General features: G+C 41.4%; 1 protein-coding gene across 4 annotated transcripts in view; it reads right to left on the bottom strand.

Moving 5' to 3' along the window:
- orc1 (origin recognition complex, subunit 1) overlaps nucleotides 1-21427 on the bottom strand; it is a 116065-nt gene that overhangs the window by 39089 nt on the left and 55549 nt on the right. For 3 of the 4 annotated variants that reach the window (XM_061825621.1, XM_061825623.1, XM_061825624.1), the window contains 5 exons: nucleotides 19906-20176; nucleotides 8546-8653; nucleotides 8199-8421; nucleotides 8026-8126; nucleotides 3878-3979 (listed from right to left, as the gene is read on the bottom strand). In XM_061825621.1, the coding sequence (XP_061681605.1) occupies nucleotides 3878-3979; nucleotides 8026-8126; nucleotides 8199-8421; nucleotides 8546-8653; nucleotides 19906-20176 (805 nt within the window). The remainder of the gene's footprint in view (nucleotides 1-3877; nucleotides 3980-8025; nucleotides 8127-8198; nucleotides 8422-8545; nucleotides 8654-19905; nucleotides 20177-21427) is intronic. The other variant, XM_061825622.1, reaches the window with a different exon arrangement.

Raw genomic sequence — 21427 nt, 5'->3', positions numbered from 1 at the left:
GTACCACTCTACTTTGCAGAATTGTTTCAACTATTGGAGTTTTCTCGCATGAAGCGGCTGTTTAAGGTCACACAACAGCATCTCAATAAGATTTAATTCCGTACTTTAACTGGGACACTCAAAAACAATTGTTTTCATTTTTTTTTCCAGCCATTCAGAGGTGGACTTGTTGGTGTGTTTCAGTCCATCGTCCTGCTGCATGATCCAAGAGCACTTGAGTTTGAGGGCACGAACGTTCTTCAGGATTTTCTGTCAGACATACAGCAAAATTCATTGTTCCATCAATCACAGCAAGTTTTCCTGGTCATGAGGTAGCAAAACTGTCCTAGACCATCACATGGCCACAATCATGACTCACTGGTGGCATAATTAACGTTATTTTTGCTATGCCATTTTTACGCCAGATGTAACGGCCCGTACACCATCCAAAAAGTGAAAACTTTCATTTGTCAGTCCACAGAATGTTTCTCCAAAAGTTTTGAAGATCATCAAGAGTTTTTTGGGCAAATGTGAGACGACCTTTTGTATTCTTTGCTGACAGCAGGGGTTTTCGCCTGGGAACTCTCGCATGGATGCCATTTTTGGCCATTTTTTTATCATGGTACAGTCATGAAAATTAACCTGAACTGAGGCCAGCGAGGCCTGCAGGTCTCTAGATGTTCAAGATTCTTTTGTGATGTCCTGGATGAGTCATTGTCGCACCCTCAGAGTAATTTTAGTTGGTTACCATGGGAAGGTTTGCCACTCTTCAATGTGACTGAATCATAAACGGTTTATCTGCCAACACTAATGTTCAATCACCACTCCATGAGCCGTTACTTTATTGTGGTGGAGGGGTTTGTTTGTCCCAATAGTCCGAGACAAAGCACAGCTTTAAGACCCCTATGACAAATAAAATAATTGGATGCAATTTTCCCTTCGCCGGACATGAGTCAGCGGGACCCCCTTCTGGAGCCAAGCCTGGAGGTGGGGGTTGAAGGAGAGCACCTAATGGGCCTGTACCCATGGGGCCCGGCCGGGCACAGCCCGAAAGGGTAACATGGTCCCCCCTTCCCTTGAGCTTACTACTTGTGGGAGAGGCCATAGGGGTCCTGTGCACTGTGAGCTGGGCGGTGGCCGAAGGCGGGGACTTTGGAAAACTGATCCCCAGCTATAAAAACTGTCTCTGACAGGGAAAAAGCTCAACCTGGTGTGTCAGTTTGAGAAGTTCCGACTGGATATAGTCGGGCCTACCTTCACACAGAGCGTGGGCTCTGTCACCAGCCCTCTAGTTCTGACTGTGGTTTGTTCCAATGCACCAAACAGGAGTTCAGAGGACCCACCCTTTTTGGAGTCCTCTGAGGGGGAGGGGGCTGGAGTGCGCTCCCATCGTTTTTGCGAGAAAAGGAAAAGCCAGTTGCTATCAATAATTTCTTGTGTCAAACCTCATAGAGTGATCATGAAAATAAACTTTTGTTCTGAAAACTATAATTTTTTTTTATAGGAAAACACTTATCCTGGATAAGTGGGGTCAACAATACAGAGCAATGGAAAGTGTGGTAAAGAAGTGAACAAATGGGTCCAAGGGGGATGCAACAGTTGGTGGAAGGTGTCTGGTGTTCTATGTGACAGAAGAGTCCCCGCTAGGATGAAGGGCAAAGTTTATAAAACAGTGCTGTGGCTAGCCATGATTTACAGATTAGAGATGGTGGCACTGAAGAAACAGGAAGCAGAACTGGAGGTAGCAGAAATGAAATTCTGAGGTTCTCGCTCAAAGCGAACATGTTGGATAGGATTAGAAATTAGCTCATTAGAGGGACAGCCAAAGTTGGATGTTTTGGAGACAAGGTTAGAGAGAGCAGACAGATAGTTTGGACTTGTTCAGAGGTGAGAGAGTGAGTATATTGGGAGAAGGGTGCTGAGGATGGAGCTGCCAGGGAAAAGAGCGAGAGGAAGACCAAAGAAAAGGTTGATGGATGTTGTGAGGGAGGACATGAGGACTGTGGGTGTGAGAGAAAAAGATGCATGTCTTAGATGGAAAAATATGACAAGCAGTGGCGACCCCTAAAGGGACAAGCCGAAAGGAAAAGAAGAAGAAGACTTATCCTGGATAAAGCAGAGGAAAATGGATGGAGTGACTTAGATATTTCTCAAATATTTTGGTCTCAAACAGGTTTTGATCTTTGGTTTCATTCTAAAGCAAAGTAAAATTATTGATATAGCACATTTCATACCCAAGGTAACTATGTGCTTTACATGATTAAAAGGATTTGAATACAAAGAAATAAACATTTAAAACTGTAAAAACAAAAATTACGATGTAAAAAAATGAAAAAAAGTACAATTTAAAAAGAGCATACAGTGCAAAAAATATTAAAAGGGGAAATAGTCTAAAAACCATGAGAAAAGTTTTCAACCTGGATTTAAAAACATTCACAATTGGGGTTTAAGTCACCGCTGCTGGTAACTTATTCCATTTCTGTGCAGCATAATAGCTAAATGCTGCTTCATCATGTTTGCCTTGGACTATGCGCTCCACTGAGTGTGTATTCCGTAAGACACGCACTATAAATGAAAAAAACATACCCTGTAAATTATATATATATATGTGTAATTTTAATTTATATTACATTTATTAAATTTACTATGAGGATTTCACATAACACAGGTATGTTTGGGAACGTAATCCCCGCGTTAAACGAGGGAATACAGTATAGAGCTTGTGCATGTGACATCACAGTTTGCACGGCGCCATATTGCCGGTAAAACCTAGCTGCTCGTCAGTACGGGAGTCGTTGAATTGGAAGACATTTTTCATATTCCCGAGACCTATTGTGCTATTGGTTGCCACAATAGACGAGACACTTCTTCAAGGAGATCATTCTATGGAATACCAGCTGAAAGATGAGAAAATTCTGATGGATTTTAGGCAATTAAACAGGACAGATGGTGCCCAATGAAATACACACGCCTGTGTAGAAATCATTTCATTTCAGGTAGGAATTATTCTTCTCAATCTCGAATTATCAAGAAGTATTTATAATGCCAAGTTGACGCATTTGAGAACAATGCGTATTTAAAAATAATAAACAGTTTGTCACAGAGAGGTTTATGGAGGTAAGCGTGTGGCAGCAATACGCTTCCATGTACGAAGGAGCCTCCCCCTGTCCTAAATTTTTTTTTCCAGTCATAGGTAATGAATGCAAATTTGTGTAAAACCAGGGGTCATGTATTTAAATATTGGTATTTGTATTGAAAAAATCTGAGTGGGTTCATCACTATGTGGGATTTATTCCTGATTGAGAACAGATCCAGCAACGAAGTAGTTGTATGCGTCTAGACTGTTTTATACTCTTTCAAACTCTTCTGTGTTCATCTTAATGATTTATTCACCAGATACATGTGTATATCCAGTTGTCCAAGAAAAGCAGAAGCGAATTATCAGTCAAATTTCTTATCAGCGAAAAGATCGACTTTGGCATCAAATATGGATTCTCTATGCCAAGTGTCTCTAATTTTTCCACGTAACTCCATTTATTATCACCTTCTAAATGTTTAACTGTATCGGACAAAACTCTGAGTGTCGTGCTATAACACATTTTGATTTCATCTCAATGGAATTAACTTTCAACAATGCTTTGTTTGACCGGAAATATGGCGACGTGATCAAAATTCACGTGATTTTATGACGTAGGTGCACGATCTTTATGCGCTACATTTGTAAACCTCTGACCACAGTGGTGGCCAAACTACCCTTACTGGGTCCTGCATGAAATGTTCAGAGCTGACTACAGTACAATTGTTATATTAGTCCAGGTTTTCTGGAGTGGGGGGGAGGAGGCTTGCAATCTATTTACCACCTTCTTCCTGGCAAAAATATAATTCACTGTAATCTCACCCTCCTGTGCCATCAATGATTTTGCTCTCCACAAAGCTGTAAATATCTTGAAACTCCTGCTCCCTGCAGGGTAGAGACTCAGGCACCGAAGACACGTGTAGCCTAAACAAGAGAGAATAAAATATATTTGTAAAGAGTTGGTCTTTAATTGTCACTACTACACAATTACTTAGTAGTCACACTGTAATAATTGCCATTCTCCATTTTATTAAGTGACATAAAGGACAGCTGTGGCTCTGTACGTAGACTGGGTCCCAGGTATGACTGTCTGTATGTCGACATGTTCTTGGGCACAAACCCAAATTTGCTCCCACTGGGCCTGGCAGCAACTTGGATGGCAGTAGTCATTCGCATGAATGTGTGTGTGAGTGGGTTAATGTGAAGCTTTGTAAAGCAGTTCGGCCACTATAGTGGTGTAGATAAAGCACTTTAGAAGTACAGTGCAGTCCAATATTACAGAGTGACAGCTGCATGTTAGCTGCAGCTAGTTTTGCAAATTAGAAGAGTGCATCATTTCATTGAAAACTAATTTTCAACACCTGAAAATGTTTGCTCTGGTTGTCAGAGGGTGATGTGGAGTCAACTGTGGAAGGATTTTGGTATATAAAATGTTTTTTTGTTTAAAGAACTCTGTTCCTTATTGAAAAATGGGGTGAGTCACAAAAAGGTGGTTGGGTGCCTCTTGAGGAGGCAATCCCTGAACCTGTTGTTGGACACCAACTGTGAGGGATGCGGTCAAGATGAAGAAGGAGTCCTGTCGGGCATTTTTGGCCTTTGGGTCTTCTGAGGCAGCTGATTGGTATTGGCTAACCAGACTGAAGCAAAAACTCTGGCATAGGACGAGTTTGGTGAGGCCAGAGACTTCCAGACCGCTTCGAGGATATTGTTGTCCACCATTCAGCATCTCGGGACGGGGAAGCAGTGCACTTTCAACACTGTGTATAGTGGGGATAGCGTGCTGCTGACCTCAACTCAGGACATTGTGGGGAGAAGATGTCAAAGACCTCAATTCCACTGACACGCCTTGCCATGGGGAAGCAGAGCTTGGGTTCTCTGAAGGGGGACCTTCTATCTCTGTGGTTGAGGTCACTGTGGTGGTTAAAAAGCTCTTCGGTGAAAAGGCCCCAGGGGTGAATGAGGTCCGCCCAGAATTCCTGAAGGCTCTTGATGTTGTGGGGCTGTCCTAGTTGACATGCCTGTGCAACATCATACGGACATCAGGGACAGTGCCTCAGATTGGTTGACTAGGGTGGTGGGTCCCCCTTTTTATAAAAGGGGACCACAGGGTGTGTTCCAACTAGAAGGGGATCATGCCTCAGCCTTCCTGGAGATGAGGGTCTGTAGGGAGTGAGTATATTGGTAGAAGGATGCTGAGAATGGACCTGCCAGGTAAAAGAGCAAGAGGAAAACCAAAGAGAAGGTTGATGGATGTTGTGAGGACAGTGGGTGTTTGAAAGGAAGACGCAGGAGAAAGGCTTAGATGGAAAAAAATGACATGCTGTGGAGACCCCCAACGGGACAAGCCGAAAGGAAAAGAAGATACTTGAGACAAAAATGTGTCGAGTTAAAAATATATGTATATATTTTCATTGCAGTACAGATAGTCAAAAACAAAGCAAACGCGTGAGGTTTTCTCGTGTAGCACTGAATGTCCGTGACGCAATGTTATGATGTCACTTCCGCCGCATCGTTGTTACATCACTTCTGTTTCGCCGGTGTGGTGCCCCCTCCTAAAGAAGAAAAAAACTTTTGTGCGCGAGGAGAACACAGGCTTTGTCTCTTTCATAGAGATGAAAGTGGACTTTCATGAAAATTCCTGAAAATACAAATGTGAGTACTAAGAGGGTCCGGGGGGAATTTTTGAAAAAAATGGATGGCTGTGGTGCATTCTGGCGATACCTGTGAACAAAATTCAGACAAAAATTGAAAGTAAAATTTCCAACTCCTGACCAAGAAGGAAAAAAAAAAAAAAAAAAAAATGGGCAGAAGTTCCCTAAGGGCCAAGCCCAGATTTTTTTTGCCCCCCCATCCCCCTCTCACTGGATAGCATAAAATCACATTTGTCATTAAAATATGCCATCTTATCTCAGGACAAATGAATTAAGTGAACTATTCAGTAAAAAGACATCTAAAATCGTCCTTTTCCCCACATTATACATATTATAGTATAGATATAGAAAAAACATGAAAATATATCCTAGAATTTCTACACCGTACAGCAAAACATGTTTAAGAAGTTGATCTGTAGTAATTACTATTAACGTTGAAATCTCAAACTTCTTACGTCGCGTTGTACTGATACACTCGACCACATTGCTCACTATCTTAGATATGGATCTAGTAAAACTAATAGTATAATCAGTTCCCTTTAATATATACATATATCTTCTTTTCCTTTCAGCTTGTCCCGTTAGGGGTCGCCACAGCGTGTCATCTTTTTCCATATTAGCCTATCTCCTGCATCTTCCTCTCTAACCCCAACTGCCCTCATGTTTTCCGTCACCACATCCATAAACCTTCTTTTTGGTCTTCCTCTCGCTCTTTTGCCTGGCAGCTCCATCCTCAGCACCCTTCCACCAATATACTCACTCACTTGCCTCTGAACATGTCCAAACCATCGAAGTCTGCTCTCTCGAATCTTGTCTCCAAAACATCCAACTTTGGCTATCCCTCTAATGAGCTCATTTTTAATCCTATCCAACCTGCTCACTCCGAGCGAGAACCTCAACATCTTCATTTCTGCTACCTCTAGTTCTGCTTCCTGTTGCTTCTTCAGTGCCCAACACTCACTCCGAGCGAGAACCTCAACCTCTTCATTTCTGCTACTTCTAGTTCTGCTTCCTGTTGTTTCTTCAGTGCCCAACATGGCTACGCTCGTGAAAGCAAAACAAAGAACTCAAACGCATGTTTGTCCAACGTTGTCAACTAATATCTGGATTCATTTTAGGCAATTTTTCCTCAATTTTCCGGAGCTATTTTCATGAAAGTTTAAAAATCCGTAATTCCGGGAAAATCCGGAGGACTTTCATCACTGTTCTCACCATCTCCAGCCCATACCAGCCCTGGCCACATCTCCACTAATCCTCTTTTATATGTCCTGAGGGCAGACCGAAACGTACAAACGCAGCAAACGTAATAAATAAAGCAACCGTGAGTTGATAAGAAAAGCAACCGTAAGCCAACAAAGCAAACGTGAGTCAATGTAAGCATATTAAGCATATCAAAAGAGCATTAAAAGCAAAACAAGAGAGCAAACGTGAGATAACTATTTACAATTAATCCGTTTAATCCAACAACCTGTAAAATGACATAACCCCATCAACATAATAGCGAAACTCGAGAACTCGTACCATATTGTCGCACGCTTTGAAATTTTTAAGAAAAAAACCTTTGCTTGCCGACAAGCCTCGTCCTCGAGGGGGTGACTCTCATTGCAGCTTGAAGTTCATCACACATTTCGCTTCCTTATTAAAAGTTATTGAAGCGATTTTACGGATGGTAACCACATCATTCTTTATGTAGTGGATTGCTGATTCATTCACGCCATAATGGCACCACAAATAAGTAACTTCTGCAGTCTTTGATCATACCCAAAAGTTTTACTTTTTTGATGATCGATCAGCTTTTCCTTCCTCAGTAACGGAGCCGTTTTTCTGCAATCCACTGTCCACAAAGTGAGCACAGCTCCCTTTTCAAACAATCCTCTTATTTTGAATCTTCCTGTTCAGCTTGGCTGCTTCGGGGGCAGCTTTAAGATCAAGCATGGAGCTTTGGATCCATTTTGAACTAGAGAGATTGTCATGCACACAATCAAACATTGTAAAAAATGGCAGAGAAGGAAGGAGGGAGGGAGGGAGGGAGGGGGTGAGAGAGAGAGAGAGAGAGGGGCTTCGATCATGTGGAGCCAATCAGCTTTAAAGAGCCGATTGCTTCTTAAAAGTAATATACTATGTACTGTAACTAGATCTGGCTTTTTTTGGAGGGGTGAGAAATCCCCAATGCACTGAAGCTGCAATAGGTGAATCATGAATGAGAGCAGGATGACTCTAGCTCTCTGAAATTCACTCGCCAGACAGACAATTACATTTGTATGTTTTGGAAACTGTGAATGTCTGCCAAAACTATACAGTATTTTTTTTTTTTTTTACCTTGTTCTGGCCACTTCCAAAATGTTGGTGGGGTGTCGTGTTGGCATCAACCTTCTGGGGATTGTGGGGGTGGCAGGAGTCTGTGATGTATTCGTTGATGCCTGTATAAAATCACCTAAGTATTAATCAGTGGAAGTGTATTTCAAATCAAATATATAATGAAAGCATTTTACCCTTTTGCTTGGTGTTATACGAGGGATCCTCGTTCCAGAGAGGGTTGTCTTTGAACAAGGTACGTGTAACCCTGCAAGAACCTGTCTATCTTTGTTTACTCGTGCATTTTCATCACCATGAATCAGTTTGCCATCTTCACTTCTACGTAATGTTTTATTTGATGGAGCAAATTCTTCATCTTCTGTATTTGAGTCCAGGTTTTGCTGCTCATCCAGGAGTTTTCTGATAACATGGAAAGCTTTATGGTTAAAGCATGCAAGTTATGAATCAACAAGTGTTCATTTATCAAAACCATTGACCAAGCTGAGATAATGGTCATGGTTTGGGTCTAAGTTTGAACACTCACAATTGCTTTTTGATCCTCATAGACACTAGTTGAGCAGACTTCCGTTTTGAGCTCCTTGGTGTTGTGGCGACAAGCAGCACTTGAGAGTTGTCATTGTCCACCTCAGTCCTTAAAATATCCACAAAAATAAAAGTATTGTTTATAAAAAAGGCTGATAAAATTTAAGCAATTCTCAGACACAAAAAAACATTTTATATAGAAGGTAATGTTTTAAGATGTCATGTCATTAAGATGTCGGTGTTAGCCAAAACAAGTTGGCATTTGTTTGACCCAACAATTTTAATTTTTAATGCACTAGCTGAAATTAAGAGCCACTGTTTGCCGATACTTTCTACAGATTTTTTTTCTTATTGAACTCTATTTAACACAGTTAAAACCCATGACATTTTCAAAACATGAAGGTTTCATAATTTTTCCTGATGAAAACCGCTTCAAGAAGGCAAATGAGTTAAAACAAACAAGACTTCCTCTTCTTTTTCTTACAGCTTGTCCCGTTAGGGGTCGCCACAGCGTGTCATCTTTTTCCATCTAAGCCTAAAAATCTCATGCATCCTCCTCTCGAACACTCATTGTCTTCATGTCCTCCCTCACAACATCCATGAACCTTTTCTTTGGTCTTCCTCTTGCTCTTTTGCCTGGCAGCTCTATCCTCACCAGCCTTCCACCAATATACTCACTCTCTTGCCTATCAACATGTCCAAACCATATAAGTCTGCTCTCTCTAACCTTGTCTCCAAAACATCCAACTTTGGGCTGTCCCTCTAATGAGCTCATTTCTAATCCTATCCAACCCGTCCACTTCAAGCGAGAACCTCAACATCTTCATTTCTGCTCGCTCAAGTTCTGCTTCCTGTTGTTTCTTCAGAGCCACTGTCTCTATTCCGTACATCATGGCAGGCCTCACCACAGTTTTATAAACTTTGCCCTTAATCCTAGTGGAGACTCTTTTGTCACATAGAACACCAGACATCTTCCGCCAACTGTTCCATCCCTGCTTGTACCCATTTCTTCATTTCCTTACCACACTCACCATTGCTTTGTATTGTTGGCCCCAAGTATTTGAAATTGTCCACCCTTACCATCTCTTCTCCCTGGAGCTTCACTCTTCCTCCTCAACCCCTCTCATTCACACACATATATTCTGTTTTACTTCAGATAATCCTAATTGACCCCTCCGTACAGGGCACTTAACCACGCCTCTTGAAGTTACATCACCCCAAGCAATTCGCAAAAATGGCGGCGCAGGAAGAAAAGACTAGAGCGAAATTGTCCGATTTACCAGCTGATTTCTCACTCGCATTCTTAGCGAAAAGTGAAATATCGTTGAAAAGCAGACAGCAGGGCTTCAAGTATATCAGCGAGGGGTATTTCAATGTAATTTACATGGATATCGACGGAGAAACAATTGATATTAGCGCGAGATCTTTCCAGAGTCAGAGGAAGACCGAGAAGCCACATAATATATTATAACCCAAAGACGAATTCGTCATTGACAGTTTCCTATTTTCGTGTTACATATCACACTTGTGTGCAGAATCTGTATGTGTATCTGTATAGCCGTTTGTGAACTGCCGTATGAAGGAAAAGAATGCGAGGCTTGATTTACGAGTTGTCTCTCTCGTTTTCTTTGTGTAACGTCACGCGCTCCCCTCAATAATTATTCTTGAATTAGTGCCGAACCTACGTAAGTCCCGACCGAGTACGACAATCACTACTTTAGTGTCCTCAAACATCCTTTCTTCAGTCTTGGTGTATCTGTGCACGTCGAAGGCTTTTAGGACTCGCTAGTATGGTTTAGCTTTGCTCGGTAGCCGCCGAACAGAGACACGTTTGTGCAATCAGATCATCGCAAAATATCGCTCAACACAGATCAAGTGTGTCAATCATTCACACGTAGTTATGTTATGCAAGCGAAGAACAGCTAATTCATTTATATGAGACATGTATTGAAAATCAAATATAGGTCTTACCTTCGTGCGAACATATCTGTTCCGGTTGATTTTAGATGGATTCAGTTGATCATACGATCTTCCACAAAGTTTGATCCATCTAAGACATTTTTCGTACTCGGTCTTCGGTTTTGGAAAGGGTATGAATTGAACTCCACCAACTAGCCTTTCAGGATACCTGTCGTCACTATTACAAAGTCCGTGACTACACCTCTTAACCATATCTATTGTTAAAGAACCCAAATACGCGATAAAACGCTAACAAAACCTATACTGGACCATGCAACTTTGTCTGAGGGAACGGCGGGTGCAAAAATTGGTGTGGTGTATGGAAATCTCTGGCCTCTGATTGGCCAGCGACGCGGATGATGCAATTTCTACGGAGGGGTCAATTCCTCTCCTTTCCAGTGCATCTTTCCAACTTTCTAATTGTTCCTCCGCCTGCTCCCTGCTTTCACTGCAGATCACGATATCATCTGCGAACATCATGGTCCAAGAGGAATCAAATCTAACCTGGTCTGTCAACCTATCCATTACTACCACAAACAGGGAAGGAATCAGCGCAGATCCTTGATGCAGTCCCACCTTGCTGCACATCCTTCCCATCTCTATCCCTCTGTCTGGCCAACCTGTGGCGATCCTTTTCTCCTTCTTTCGTATCCAACCTAGAGTATATGTCATCATATGCCACTTGTTTAGCTTTCACCACCTCTATCTCTGCCCTACGACACATCTCAATGTAATCCTTACGCCTCTTCTCAGTCCTCTTTGTGTCCCACTTCTCCGCTAATCTCTTTCCTTGGATGACTTCCTGTATTTTGGGGTTCCACCACCAAGTCTCTTTCTCCTCTTTCCTACCAGAAGACACCCCAAGTACTCTCCTGCCTGCCTCACAGAATACCTTGGCAGTCGTATTCCAGTCTTCTGGGAGCTCTTCCTGTCCATCTCGAGGCTGTCTCACCTCTTTCCGAAAGGCTTCCTTTCTGAACTTACACCACCTGATTCTCTGCTCTACCTTTGTCTTGAGATATCTTACACACCACCATCCTATGCTGTCGAGCTACACTCTCCCCTACCACTACCTAACAGTCCGTCACCCCCTTCAGATTACGCCGTCTGCTCAAAATATAATCCACCTGCGTGCTTCTACCTATGCTCTTTTAGGTCAGTCTATGTTCCTGTCTCCTCTGGAAATGAGTGTTCACCACTGCTAATTCAATCCTTTTTGCGAAGTCCACTACCATCTGTCCCTCAAAGTTCCTTTCCTGGATGTCGTACTTTCCCATCATTTCTTCATCGCCCCTGTTTCCTTTACCAATATGTCCATTACAATCTGCACCAATCACAACTCTCTCTCTGTTTGGGATGCTCAGGACTACTTCGTCTAGTTGCTTCCAGAATTTCTCTTTCAACTCGAGGTCACATCCTACCTGTGGGAAATAGCCGCTAATAACATTATACCCACAATTTCAAATTTCATCTTCATCACTCGATCTGATACTCTTTTGACATACAAGGCATTCTTAGCCAGCTCTTCTTTTAAAATAACCCCTACTCCATTCTCTTCCCATCTACTCCATAATAAAATAATTTAAATCCTGCACCTAAACTTCTAGCCTTACTCCCTTTCCACTTGCTCTCTTGGATGCACAATATATCAACCTTTCTCCAAATCATCATGTCTATTAACTCCTTAGCTTTTTCTGTCATGGTCCCAACATTCAAAGTCCCTACATACAACTGTAGGGTTTGTGCATTCCTCTTCTTCTTCGGATGAAGCCGCTTTCCTCCTCTTTTTTTGTCTTCGACCTACATTATCTGAATTTCTACCTACGCCTTGCAGATTAACAGTTCCGGGGGAGGGCGTAGGAAGCCCGGGCTATAACCTAACCGTTATGGAATTCGCATGATGAACGCTCATTTATGTTTGGTAAAGTTTTATGCCGGATGCCCTTCCTGGCACAACCCTCTGCATTTATCCGGGTTGGGACCAGCCGACAGCTTGCACAATATAGTGCTGCCCAATGGGATGCCGATAGTAAAAAAAAAAAAAAAAAAAAAAAAAAAAAAGTCAGCAGATAAGATATACAAATCACATACTGCCTAATCTATGTTAAAGTTAAGGTTAAAGCCCAAGTGTCATCCCTATAAACTTTTTAAAATAGATATTGTCATGAAAAATACATACATCTTTCACTTCAATGTCTATACGAAAAAATAAATGTTAGCGGAGAGCGCATCATCCATGTGTAATGTTACAGAAGTGTCATTCTACGATATCAAAGTGGTCACCATATTGGCTGCATCCTCCATCCGTGACGTCACCCGGACATTCGCCAATGAAAACATGCGGTGCACCCTACCTATGGGAGACAAACCCGCCCCTTCTGACACGGAAGCAATTTTCAAAAAGGAGAACACCACACAACCAAGTGAAATTACCAGGGCAATATTACACTATTGTTTCGAGCCCTTGGGGCAATATTACACGATTGTTTCGAGCCATATTCATGCCATGCGATCATGGCCAAACCGCATCCCCATCCGATCCACGTCCGCGGCGGAGATAACCCATCGCGGATCATCGCAGCCGGCCGGTGTGGCTTATGACGGAGCCGAGTGGTACTGCTTTAGAGGGTCGTTCATAGATGCCGCAGTATGCGATCAACAAAACAGCCAAGCCGTGGCGCTTTACTGCACGCACGCGGCTGAGTGAGGCATTCTCGGCTGGGTTCTTCAGAGCCACCCCCGTCCGCAAAGCCCGGAGCGCAGCCTTTGCAGAAGCCGTGAACGCGGCACCTCAGCCAGTGTGGCTGATTTTGGCGCTGTGGGACATATATAATGGAGCCGAGCCGTGCTGCTTTTAGGAGCCCCTGCAATACTCGAACACCGTCAAGCCGGGGCGCATTACTGCGTGCACGCGGCTGAGTGAGGCATTCTTGGCTGGGTTCTTCAGATTCGCCACCGTCCAACGCACACATCAGCATTTCGTACGCGGATCTTTTGTTACGTTATGAGAGACCGATTACGTGATCCGCCCCAAGCTATTTTTTTTTTTTTTTTTTGTAGCTGTATACACACCTACCCGTTATTTGGAACCCACGAAGCTCTCGTCCTCTGCACCCGTGCAATCTATTTTTTACAACGAACCGGGTCGATTGCAAACTTATGAAGGGTAAATCCATTCTCCAGAGTGTTCAAGCAATGTCCAGCAAAGCAATGAGCCAGCATTTTGGCTAACATGAAGGATCAATGAGCTACCTTCCCGGAGGTAAAACTAATGGAAACAAACGAGTCCACTTGGGGATGCCGCTGTCCTTTAAGTCACTTCCTGCTTCTTCTCGAAAACAAATCCCTCGAGAAGATTTTCATGGCGGGAGTTACAAAAAGCTGTATGTCAAAATCATGTTTTGTGGTGAAAAAAAAATAAATAATGGGCCCATATTGGGTGACGTTTTTTCATTCATAACATACTAAAAATCCTCATCAGTAGCCCTTTAAGTTGTTATGGATCGACGCTCAGTATCAATGTAGGCTTAATATCGGTCCAATGTTCATAAAGAGAAAAGGGACGGCGTATTTTCCTCACTTTGAAAGAGCAAAAAGGCAAGGACGCTGATGAGGAATTCATCCCTTCCAAAGGCTACCAGCAAAGGCTTCCTTAGCAATGGCCGAGCACAGGCTCCCTTTATTCTTCATCATCCACCTCTCGCAGTAATGGTAAGTACAGGATCTTTTTTTTAATTTAAATGCATTTTAATGTTTTATAAGTACCAACACCAACCCATTTTCTTAGCCACTTATCCTAATGAGGGTCATGGGAGTGCTGGAGCCAATCCCAGAAATCATCGGAAAACTTTATAGGTTGAATTCCGATTGACACCGAAATTCACGTTATGTTGCGAGTGTCAGAACGGGTCTCGGTCTTATACTCCCAGTATTCATTTAGGGATTTATAGATCAGGAGCAGAAATTTAAAATTGATTCTAAAGCTGAACGGAAGCCAGTGAAATGACTTTAGAATTGGAGTTATATGGTCTGACCTCTATGTTCTGGGCAGAACCCGAGCTGCAGCATTCTGAATGAGCTGCAGCTATTTTATGTTCTTTTTGGGGAGTCCTGTCAGAATAGCATTACAGTTGTTCAGTCTACTTGAGGTAAAAGCATGGATGCGCATTTCCTGGTCTGCTTGGCACATAGCTAAACATGACGGTCAATCTCAATCGGAGTGGAGCCCCATGCAAGATATCACCTCGTGGGGTCTCAATGATCCATAGAAAGGGGAGGAATCAGCCCATGACTACACGACAGAACTTGGTCAATGACCTGAAAAGAGCTGGGACTAACATTTCCAAGGCGACTGTTGGGAATACACTAAGACGTCATGGTTTGAAATCATGAACGGAAGGTCCCCCGGGTTAAACCAGCACATGTCAAGACCCGTCTTAAGTTTGCCAGTGACCATTTGGATGACACAGAGGAGTCATGGGAGAAAGTTTTTTGGTCAGATGAGACCAAAATGGAACTTTTTCTATTATTCTCATAACTCCACTGTGTTTGGAGGAAGACGAATGATGAGTTCCATCCCAAGATCACCATCCATATTTCATCTGAGAAGAAAAAATTAAACTGCACATTTCAAATGCATATCTTAATGAATAGAATTGATTAAATTTTTAAGTAAAGGTTTTTTTATTATTGGAACTAGAGGAACCAAAGGTCTGGTTAAATCTGTAGTTAATTCCACTGATATAAATAGAGATGACAAAATGACGACAAAAGCTTTAAAGCTATTTGACTATGGTATTTGACTGACAAGATGTGTGTTACAAAAAGGACTCTGTAGGTGTTTGTGCAGTCTGCTGATGTTGAGTGTATGTTTATGTTTTTGTGGTGAATGCCATAAAGGGAAAAGAGAAAAGCCAGCTGCTCAAAATCTTACAAATAGATTAAAGATAGATCGTCAACATTCAAACAAGATAATATTAGATTCCGATAATTATCAGTGTTCATTCTAACTGGTACAGTTTTAAGTTCATCTAACAGATATTGAATTTCAAAAAAGTATTATGGGGTTGTTATAAAGAAACCTGCAGTCATGCCTTTACACAGCTGTGTTTTTTTTTTCTGTTCGTGGTGGTTTTAATGTCTTTATGCATAGCTGTGTTTTTTTGTGTTTTAATGTCATGTCTGTTTATACGTAGCTGTGTTATGTTCATATTTCTCTTGCCACTGAAACCTTCCGCACAAGTGCAAGAATGTGAGCCTTTTGCTGATCTGCTGCCGTTCGACTAATTGGGTAAGTTTTTTTGTTTTACTTTGTTAAAGAACACATTTTTTCAGTGTGGCGTCCTAATTACGATTTGAACTTCATGCGCAATGTTGTTTTCCGCATCTTGGATATTTTTCAAGTCAAATCCCATTGTTCGCGCTACCAGCAAACACAGAGTTATTCAGGAACAATCTGTTTGTTTTTGTACTTTGCTGAAAGGAGGATGGATGACATCATGTTTCACTTGATCAAAAGGGGTGGGAGTTTTGTCTGGAATTGTTTGTTCTTTTTTCGGGACTGTTTGTTTTGTCTTGTTCACTCTCTTCATTGTGTATTGAATTCATGCAGGACCTCCATAGTGCCGCAAAGCATGCTGGCAGCATGCAAATAGTGTTTTAAAGGCCATGTATTGTGTGAATTACTTCGTGAGTCACTCTTTTATTTGCAATTTATGCTATTCTGTATGCTGTGGTGTGGTCATTTTACTTTCGATGTGACACGAAGAGTGTGTACGACATCAGTAATGACCTTCCTACACAGGGAGTATGTAAAACAGGGTTGTCAAATTGATTTTTTTATTTTTTTCCACGATGGCTCCCCTCGGAGGTTGGTTCTGGCTGAAAACCCATATGAACGCTTGATTACCTCATTTTATTACATATACACAAATTAATGGATAATTACTTTTGAGATTTGTTTGTTCAACTCTATTAAATTTTATTTGAAAAGGGAGGTTGGTAAAAAAGAAAATGCTTCCAATATCTATTTTTAAAAGTGAAGACGATTTGGAACTTTTGGATTTCGGCAAGAGGGGGAAAAAAAAAAAAGTGATACTCTTGCTGTCCACAAAAGATGTGGCAGGCCATATCTGGCCACGGGGCCAACAGTTTGACACCTGTAGTGTAGGGCAATGTAAGCTTCTTCTTCCTACAGATGTGAAAAGCAATTGTTGCTCACTGCCTCCTGAGCGCCATAATATGGTATCTTACATAGACGTTAAAATAGGTGCTGGCATGCATGCTGGCAGTGTAACCAATGTGTATTAATACAGCATCTATGATTCTTGTTTTTTCATTATTTGGGGGAGTGTAAGAAACATAACCACAGCAAATAATGGGGGAACATTGTATATAGGGTCAGTTCTTGGAGCCTTCCTGTTCAGCTTAGTTAATATCTGGACTCACTATCTTTAAAAACCAAAGACCAAATCAATAACCTTGGTGTTCTGATTGATCCCGACCTGACTTTCAACAGTCATATCAAATAAACCACAAAAACTGCCTTTTACCATCTGAAAAACATATCTACAGTGAAGGCTTGTGTGTATCAAGCAGACCAGAAAAAGCTCATTCATGCTTTTATCTCAAGTAGATTTGACTTTTTGTATTCAGATCTTTGAATACAAAAAGAATCTTTGCGATAGATATATATGAGGATGGTTGTGCCCCTATGCTTTTTTGAGATTATTTGTACAGGCACATCATTCAGGTTGACGAAAGCTAAAGCTGTCGATGGACATGCAGATGAAGAAGGCTTCTGGCAGACAGCGTGGTGACATCATTGGCTCAGGCCTTTCCAAGTGCCCCTCGCATCCAAAACTGCAGTGAAGGTCACTGACAGATATTCTCTACTTCCCTCACTTTCTACAACAGATGACTGGAAATGTCAACTGAATGAGGATGAGCAACTACCTCTAAGAAAATGGATTTGCTTTTAGCAAAATTTTTTAGCTTCAATTAGTGTTAGCTTTTAGCTGGATTATATTGTTATTTAATTTTGATTAATAGTAGATTTGATAATGAAAAAGAGGGAATTGTGTCAGAAATGTTATGTATTTCATATCAAATATTAGTTAGATGAGTTCTACCTTCAACTTTCATAGACTTTGTTTTTCCAGCTCTCCAGACTTGTCCCAATGTGCTTTATCATTATGTTCCTCTACTGGCATAAAACCTGGTACAGCTGGACATAAGATAATTGTTTTGTCTTTCCCCCATCCCTCACTTCAATATAACAAAGGGCCTTTTAGTCTGGACTTCAGTAAGAGGTGACAACTTCCAAGACTTGTACCTTTTCCTATCTTTGCAAAGTTTTCTTTCTTTTTGGAATAAAATCCACAAAGACAAGATTCATGAGTAATGATTTGCCACAATCATGTGACGTCTGTACATCAGCAATTACAGTAATTTCTCATGTATAATGAGTCCTGAAGGATAATGCACAACCCCAAATTTTACCTAAAAAAAAAAATCCAGAAAACACTTCCATTAATGTACAATGCGCACCACCAAATAGCTGCTATCCGTTTGCTCAAAATATTACAAATTCTGTATTTCTATTTTGCTAGGTTTGTACTGTTGTTGTTTTTTTTTATAAAATGTCTTTACAACAATTATTTATAATAATCTTTAGGCATGTGTTGATGTAGTGGTAATATATGTCTCAAAACAATATATGTCTCCTGGTCCCTGTAACTGCCAGAACAGAATCCCTGTACCAACTAAAATAAATGCTCAATGATCGTATAACATTTTATTAATACTGTTGATAATGTGTATTAGTCAAATAACACTGTTTAAGTTAATTTTGTTTTTTGTTAGTTTTATGTGGAAACGTTTTTTTTTTTGCATTGAATATTTGTGCATATTCCAGTTTATCCACTACATTACACATCCTTGGCGAAGCATTTGACTCATCTCCAATCTGAAAAAGATTTATAGTAGCTACTTTTGGTGCATCAATGTGGAACTCATCATTGATAACTTGGTTCCGGTGCCTCCTGCATTGCATCAAGAAGTGATGCCATCTTACTCCGACAGCATGTCGTCCTGTGTGCCATTCTTGGCATTTGTGGGGAAACATTTTTTGAATCCTAAGAGTTTTGTTTCCCTTTATTTCTCATTATTGTCAGCACTTTGAGATGAAGCTCCACTGAGCAAATAGCGGAGCCTTTTGCCCTCTGTTCGGCAAGCATCTGTAGCAGCTATTTCTCCATTGGGCTACAATCTGTACCAGCTACTCCTCCGTTCGGCTACAATCGGTAGAAGCTCTTCCTCCATCTTTGGGAACTGTGCAACCATCCACATCCCAAAACTCTTCCATACTTTTTGATGAATTATTTTCTCCTTCGTCATCTTCCACAATCTCACATTCGATTCAGCCACTTTGAAAGCTGGGCTGCTTCTCAGTTGCCCACTTCAGCAGCAATGACTTTCTTTTAAAAGCGGCTGCATAACTTGTAGTCGACATCTTTTGTCTTAGCTTAAGTTAAAATAAACTCACGGACAGCAGTTTTATATGTTTTGGTGCAGTTACAACAAATATACTACGCTCATGATCGTAAAATTGGAAACTTCCACGAGCAGGACAGGAATCTCACTTTGGCGGCGCACATTACCGTAATACATAATGCGTAACATAAAACATTGAATATCATATTGAAATTAAATGTATATCTTTATTACCATCTTATTTATCTTTATATGACTGTACAAAGTGATTTTAATTTTCAATATATACCGAAATATAATGTGCTCTATTACCTTTGTGAAAATATTTTGGGAAAATTTTGCGCATGATACATAAGAAATTACAGTATAAGCCTTTTGGGGAGTGTTGTCAATTAGTTGCAGATTTGTCATTCGCAACAAGGCTCAGTCTCTCTGTCCAACGAGTAACAAGGGTTCACTCTACAATCAAGCAGATCACTTCATATTGACTCACTTCTGCTCCCTTATGGCATATCACTATTTCCAGGGTACTGAGAATTGGCAGCCTGTTTTAGCAACTTACTCACTTTTTATCTCATCTTATTTTACCTTTTTAGTATTATAATCGTTTTTGTCTCATGGTCTTTTCTCTATTAGCATTTTAGATTTAGAAAAATCATAGGATAATCTCATTATCTCTTTTTCTTTGTTTACTATCAACAGCATCTTAGAGTTTTCCCTGAATTCTGTACGTTTTGGTCAGTGCATTAACTAAGCCATATTATGCAACAAGTTATCAACCTGCTGAGGACTGCAGGAAACACCAGCATGTCGTGATTCATATCCAGTCAGCCAGGTTTCAGGTCAAAAACGTATTGAAAAAAGAATAATCCAATATAAAAATTCAAATGTGATGAACAACAGACTCACATGGATAAAAAAGCTTTGTTTTTTGATGGAGGACTGTCTATCTCACAGGCAGACAGTTTGTTAATCATTAAAACTGGGGACTTTTGGGAGAGAGATTCTGGGTCGACAGGTGTTGTGTGGATCTTCCGGCATGGGGTAAGGTTGTAGGTTGGATGCAGCACCTGAGGGCGAGAGGCCACGAACCTCTTAGCCAACTCCAACTCTGATTCTACATCTTCATCCAGCAGCTGACTCAAGACATCACTGAAAGGCATTGACTTCTTCTCTGGACCTGCAGTAAGACATGGAAAGACCAAAGGTATGAAAAAGCTCACCCAAAAAAAAGTGCATTTGTGAGAGTGTTTGTGTATGTATGTCAGGAGAGGAGGGTGGGGGGTTGTGGGATCCCTCATGCCCCTGCAAAGACTTATTTTTTGTATTTTTACATAAATTACGGAATCGGGAAGACTAAGGTGAACTACTTCTCCTTTTGGCTTGTCCCATAAGAGGTCACCACTGCATGTCATCCTTTTCCATTTAAGCCAGTCTCGTGTATCCTTCTAACAACAAAAACTACCTTCATGTCTCATCTCTCACCTTATCCACCACCAAAACACAAAAGGGCTCAGCACTGATCCCTGATCCAGTCCAACCTCCACCTTAAACTCCTTTGTCACACCAACAACAGACCTCAACACTGTTATGCTGCCGTCATACATGTCCTGTACGATTCTAAAATATTTCTCTGCCACTTCAGACGTTTATATATGTATATTTATATATACTCTAGCATAGCCTCTCTCTGGATGTACAAAGACAATGCAGCACCTTCTGACCTTCTCTGTACTTTTCCATTAGCATCAAGGGAAATAATGCGCCTGATACTCTTTCTAGGAATGAAACCATACTGTCGGTCAGCAAATACTTCTGTAATGTGTGTAGCCTTCATTACTCTCCAGCTGTCCATTTTCCACCGTTTATCTGAGCTCACGGGGGCAGTAAGTTTAGCAATTAAACCCAGACTTCCCTCTCCACAGCCACTTCCTCCAGTTATGTCAAGGAGGCATCCTAAACAGATGCCCAAGCCACCTCCGACTCCTCTAAATGCGGAGGAGCAACGGCTCTAGTCGAAGTCACTCCCACATGACCGAGGTTTTCACCCACTCTCTAAGGGAAAGCCCGGACACCCTGCGCTTCTCTCGGTCATAACCCACAGCTTTTGACCATAGGTGAGGTGAGGATAGGGCCACAGCTCAATCAGTAAATAGAGACCTTCGCATTTCGCCTTAGCTCTTTCACCACAATGGACCAATACAAAGTCCGCGTGACTGCAGACGCTGCAACAATCCACCATTCTTCCCGCACTCATGAACAACACCCCAAAATATTTGAACTCCTCCACTTGGGGAAGGATGTCCTCCATTTCCTGGAGAACCCACTTTACCATTTTCGAACTGAGGACAATGGTCTCAGATTTAGAGGTGCTGATTCTCATCCCAGCCACCTCACACTCAGCTAAAAATCGCTACAGTGAAAGATGGAG

This window comes from Syngnathoides biaculeatus, chromosome 7, assembly GCF_019802595.1.
Source record: "Syngnathoides biaculeatus isolate LvHL_M chromosome 7, ASM1980259v1, whole genome shotgun sequence".
Taxonomy (NCBI): Eukaryota; Metazoa; Chordata; class Actinopteri; order Syngnathiformes; family Syngnathidae; genus Syngnathoides; species Syngnathoides biaculeatus.
Note: the sequence above shows the minus strand (reverse complement) of the source record. Positions and strands in the feature narration are given on the sequence as shown.